Consider the following 5,826-nt stretch of genomic DNA (forward strand, 5'->3'; position numbering starts at 1 on the left):
TCTAGGCTCACCTGGGTAACTTTGACCCAGACCAGGACTTTCGTCTTCATGCCCTCTATTCCGGACAACTTTCCTCTTGACAAGGTCGCCTTGACCCGAGTCGCATACCTTAACACAGAAGAATCTTTGAAGCTGATCTCACAGGTGGAAGGAAGGTGAACAATCAACTTTGACTTTGATTCGTCAAACTCGTAGCAGATGATGTTCCTGGGAAAGAGGCCTTGTGGTAGCCCATATTCACGGAGGAGATCTGGTAGAGATTTCGATGGTTTGCCTGCATAAAAAGAAATAGAAAACTCTTTACCACCATTAAGTTGATGAAAGAGTTAAACTCATTAAACTCAGTTTGCTTGGATGGATATCAGGAACCTGTCTGTGAATGTAGTCTGATATGGAGCAATTAGGAAACAGAGCTATGACATCAAAAGCATGATTTGCAACAGCAAATTGTGCATATGTAATATGGCAGAAGTAGCAAATCTATTTTTTCCATTGGAATGCAGAGTTCAGCATGGCACATTCATATTATATTACCCTCGAGTAAATGTTTTATTGAAGGATCATCTACAATCAAAGACAAATTAGACATCACAAAATTTACAGGAACTCAACAAACAAACTTGCTCATGAACTATGAACAATATGATACCTTCTTAGGAGGTGGAAGAAAGTGCCAAGCAGCACAATTGAAATAATTTTGTGAATGCATGTTCATGATGTGAAGCAAAATCTACAATGACTGTATGATAACTAAATGAAGTTGGATGTGCATGATGACCAATTACATCGATGATTGAGCACCAAGTTGACACAACAAAGAATTAAGCTTAACCAACTTTTAAAAATCAACAAAAACTTGGTGAAATATCAAACATTCAGAAAGCAGCAAATTTCAAGTGAAATGCACGTTTTAAGTTGATGATTTTAACCGCAAAATGAGGCTATATATCGGTGGTTGATAAGATCAATTACATAGAACCATGACAAACATTGAGATGAAAATGAGCTCAGCCATCCAAGTAGTCATATAGTCATTCCATGGCATTGCTCTAATGTGTGCACTACTGGGATACTGGAACTGTGGTGGTGATAGTGGTCATGCACAGAAAGTAAAGTATCGGCTTGATATAACAATCCAAAAGAATCCATTGCTATTAATAACGCAACAACCTGATTGTTGAGTAAAGCATATATGAGAAAATAGCTAGTGTAATCATCGAAGAAAAAGAAACTGTGAGAACGTCGGGTCACTCCATCTCTAAAGCAAAAGAGAGTTGCCAAGAAGCGCCGTATGCTGATCGATAACAATACAGAAGAAACAAGATTTGTTTATAACCACAAATGTTGCAGGACAACAATCTTTGGTGATCAATTCCAAGAAAAATCTAGATAAGCCACTTGTAGAAACTAAAATTCCTGGATTTGATGTTACCAACATGGAAATGAGTGTTTCATGTTGGAACACACAGAACTCCAATATAAATAACTCCCAAGCTCTAAATGCATAATACATGTGTGCACATAGGTATCAGATCTTAGCCAATGGATGATGTCATGCATTTATTACATAGAAAGAAGTGTCTGTGGGATTGTTGTGAGTAGGTATAGCATAACTGAGAAGTTTATGAAGCTTTACCAATTTTAGAAGTTCATAAACACTTTTAAATTATTCAACTCGAAGCCAAACAAATTAGGAAAATAAGTTAAATATGTAAGGTTCCATCAACCTTAAGCAAAGTTTAGATGAGGCCCGATCCTTCAGTTAATAAGCTCCCTGCAGTGGATGTTGCTTTAAAGATTCTGTGCGATAAATTTTTCTTACTCCAAAGCAACTTAAAGAATTTCTTTAGACAATCAGTCTGATTAAAAGCTTAAGAAATAAATGAACATATTTCAGAAGCCCACATAAAAGCTGAAGTATATTTATGAGGGATTTTGGTGGCAAGAAAAAAGGCTTATGTGGTTGGTCACAGAAGTCGACAGTAAGAAACTCATTTACTTAACATGCATACTAAATTACATGGATAATTAAAACAGTTTAATTGCTATTGACAGATTTAAGCCATCAATAAGGCAGACATTAAAGGAGATAAAGAGAGAAAATTATGTCAGAGGTGAAGAACTAAGTTTCTTAGAAGTAACAAGCGCAATAAGGAAAATGGAATTTCCTCAACAAAATATACGGAAACAAGAAGACAAATCAAGTTATGAGCAAAGGGAATTAACAATTGATGACAAAATTAATGGAATAGCAATTCACACCTTTCAGCTTTTCAAAGATCCACTTGGCCTTCTCCTCCACAGTGCTCGAAAAGCGCTGTCAGCCACCATAAGAAACTTATCAGCAGAAGATCATAAACATAGTAATGTAGGCGGGCATTCAATTTTTCCATTGCCTATACGAAGAAAAGACAAGGCAAAATTTGATGGGAGTGCCAATCGAACAGCATTTTAGATCTAGATTGCTTCACACTCGTATGATAACATGCTCATACACGAGATGACCTAAAAGTTCCACCTTTCCATCAACCGGACACTACTAGATTTGATCCACCGCACAAAAATGGATCAGTGGGGCTTAATAATGACCTGGGTTTTCATCACACTCCTCCCCTCCTTGCACATTACATCAATAAATCTGAATCAAAATGTCATCTTTATCATATCTTACAGTCCTAAACGAGTCTTGAAAGATCGCAGGAAACCGAAGAGTAAAGAATGAAACTCCAAGAGAAAATCCAAGGGGATCTGCTTACAGAGAGATCTTCGCCGATGGAGGAGATCTCCTCTTTGGCTTTCTTGGGTATGGAAAAGCTCGCAACTTTCTTCAGCGCTTTGTCCATTTCCTCCCCCCTCTCTTTCAGAGGAAATACAGAGACCTTTCCCTCTTCTCCGAGCCGCTGCGCAGAAGAACAGAGACGGAGCCACTGGCAGGAGAGAGATAGGGACTATAAAGCGGCGCCTACCTCAAAAGAAGAAAAAGAAAAAGGGGGAAAAAGGAACAGGAATATTTCTTTCGAGGGGATTAGATGATGCATGCATTCGCTGCGCCAGAACAGCTGCCTCCAGCAAATGTATTGTCCTATACATGCAATGTCTTTTTCCTGGTCAGTGAAGGAAATGTTTCTGCCACAACTTTAAGCCAGTCGGGCATTGTTTCTTTCTTTTTTGTTTCTCGAAACAAAAATTGGAAATCTTAATGAGGAAAAACCTCGTAAAAAAATGCTTTAATTTTCTGTATCTCTATAACTATGGAGAAGCTAATGACTTGCTAAAGTTGTTACAAAAAATCACAATTATCATTATATAGAAATCAGTTTTCCACTTCTCATTTAATATTTTATAGATTTGATGTATGATACTATAATCTTAGGATATAAGCTCACTGCTCTTAAAGAAACACACTTTGCTTTTTCACTTCGAAACAAGGACAACAAATCCAAAAAGTGAATTCATGTTTCATGTTTCTTTATCGTGTGTGTTTTTTCTCTTAGCAAATCGAGCACTTGATTCTGTTTTCTAAAATTTTTCTACTGAATCAACAAACAGAAAATAATGTATAACAAAAAAACTAAGAATATCCAATGTTAACACTTGCAATTCAAACTGCTGTTGTAGTTAATGCACTGAGAGCTCACCTGACATTATTTTCCATGCATCATGAGCTTTAACATACAAGAAGTAATGCTAGACAAAAGGAAATAATTAGCAAAAAAGGACTCTTATTATTATCCCAACCAAGATAAAGCATTTCCACAAACCAAGTGAACTCAGATAGGTGGGTGTTCATCTATGTAGGCCTTCAGCTATATTCATGTAATTTCCTCTAATTTAGATGCAGTGAAGTGGCATAAATTTCCTCTAATTTAGATGCAAATAAATGCAGAAAAAAGAGTAAACAGTAAACTAATAAATGATGATGACAATAATGAGTTTGTACAAGCACAACAAGTCATAATCATAATCATTTCGAGTCTAATATACACCACAAACTGTTTTACAAAGCAATATACCTACTTAAATATATAAAAAAAAAGTTTTCAGATTTGTCACAGTATAATGAGTTTGTAAGCATAATTCAGAAAGTGTCTAAAATGTCTAAAAATCTTGCAAATTCATGTTTTACATGGATGAAAATGATGACATTAGGCATCAAAAAAGGTTTTTTCTTCTTCTATACATCATCATAGCATGCCTTTTCGTGTGTTAATTCTTGCTTGGGAGGAGGAAGAAGAAGAATGGAAACAAAAGAAATAGGTGGCGGTGCTGCAATGAGGAGGCATTAATGCAACGCAGAAGAGGGGTTGGCAGCCCGTCTCTTTCTCCACAAGTGGAAGCACAGATGCTCCATGAATGAGATGTCTTACCTAACCATAATCATAAGAAAGCAGAAACCCTAGGCCTGATTCCCAACGGAGGAGGAGGTTGAGGAGGACTGGAATCTCTCACTAACCTTTCTCGCTTGCGAGCGCCTGTGCCAACCACTACCACATGTCCGACATGTGCAGCTGTCTGAATCCGGTGAGAGGCTGCCAAGTCGCACCAGAGCGAGCACCGACATGCCCAGCTCCATGGTGGCGAGCTCGAGCTTCTCCTTCTCGCACAATGGTGTGCGTATGTATGTATATATATATATATATATATATATATATATATATATATATATATATATATATATATATATATATATATATATATATATATATACACACACAAAAGATAATATATTAGTACTAAATTTAAAATCATATTTGATCTAAATAAATGGGATGGAAATAAATTAGATTTTGGACGACACAAATACAAACCAAGTATGAGATAGTGATAGATTATGATGAGGATGAATGCATGGTGAACTAAATTAAGTGATTGGTATATCACTAAAAGATACTATTAGGATGAATGTAATCAAATATAAAAGAAACATGTTGAGGGAATACTAATTTCAACTTTATGATGCTTTTATGATGAGAAATTCCGGTGGATTAGTGAGAATATGATCCTTCCATATAATATACTTTGTGACATGTGAGATTGAGAGATTAGGAGAATGATGAGTAGAATTTTTATATTGTTCATGGATTCGGTCCATTTCCAAGATAAATCTTCATTTTTCATCAATTTTGATTGAAAATTGTGTGGCTAATGATGCCACTACTCTCTCTCTCTTGATTTCTTCTTTTTTATGATCAGTTTGAATCTTATCATGTATGAATTAATGAACATAATCTTCCATCCATGACCATGGATTTGGCTGATAGAGAGAGAGAGAGAGGGAGAGAGAGGTGTTACCAACTCCTGTTCCACCTCCATATCAATCATGTCTACCCTTCACGAAAGGGAAGGCGAGCAACGACAATCCCCCAAACACCTCCCTCTCTCACATTCCTTCTTCCTGCGAGGTGAGGTGATGTTGTGCCAACCACTTGCCCCATTCCTTGCACCTTCTCGCCGGCATGGAGCTCCCACAGACAGTCCAAAGAACAGGCTGTGGATCATGTTCGTAGCCTTTTGGGATAGGAAGCCTGCACACATACTCTCTCTCTCTCTCTCTCTCTCTCTCTCTCTCTCTCTCTCTTCCCCTAAAGCATGTAGCATCATCATCTGATGTCTCGGAAATTTCTATCAAGTTGAATACCATCTTTAACGAGTGACACTTTGTGAGCATCGAGAGGGAAGTATCGTCATGGGTTAGATTTTACTGTGTGTTGTCTCAAGAATTACCACTACAAACATCTACTTTATATTGGCCACAACTCAATGAAACCAAATAAGCATACGATCGGATTCATTGCTTGAGGAAATGTCTCGTTCGAGACACGACTA

The 5,826-nt window shown here is 37.2% G+C and overlaps 1 protein-coding gene across 1 annotated transcript; it reads right to left on the reverse strand.

Annotated features, from left to right (window-relative positions):
• Positions 1–5: 5 nt before the first annotated feature.
• Positions 6–3,030, reverse strand: LOC135657805 (uncharacterized protein At5g01610-like; the record flags this gene model as incomplete). Its single annotated transcript, XM_065176018.1, has 3 exons — positions 2,757–3,030; positions 2,263–2,317; positions 6–274 (listed from the first exon to the last, which is right to left on the reverse strand). Coding segments are annotated over exons 1-3 (411 nt in total), but the record flags the coding sequence as incomplete, so codon positions are not given.
• Positions 3,031–5,826: the final 2,796 nt, after the last annotated feature.

Source organism: Musa acuminata, unplaced genomic scaffold, assembly GCF_036884655.1.
Source record: "Musa acuminata AAA Group cultivar baxijiao unplaced genomic scaffold, Cavendish_Baxijiao_AAA HiC_scaffold_308, whole genome shotgun sequence".
NCBI lineage: Eukaryota > Viridiplantae > Streptophyta > Magnoliopsida > Zingiberales > Musaceae > Musa > Musa acuminata.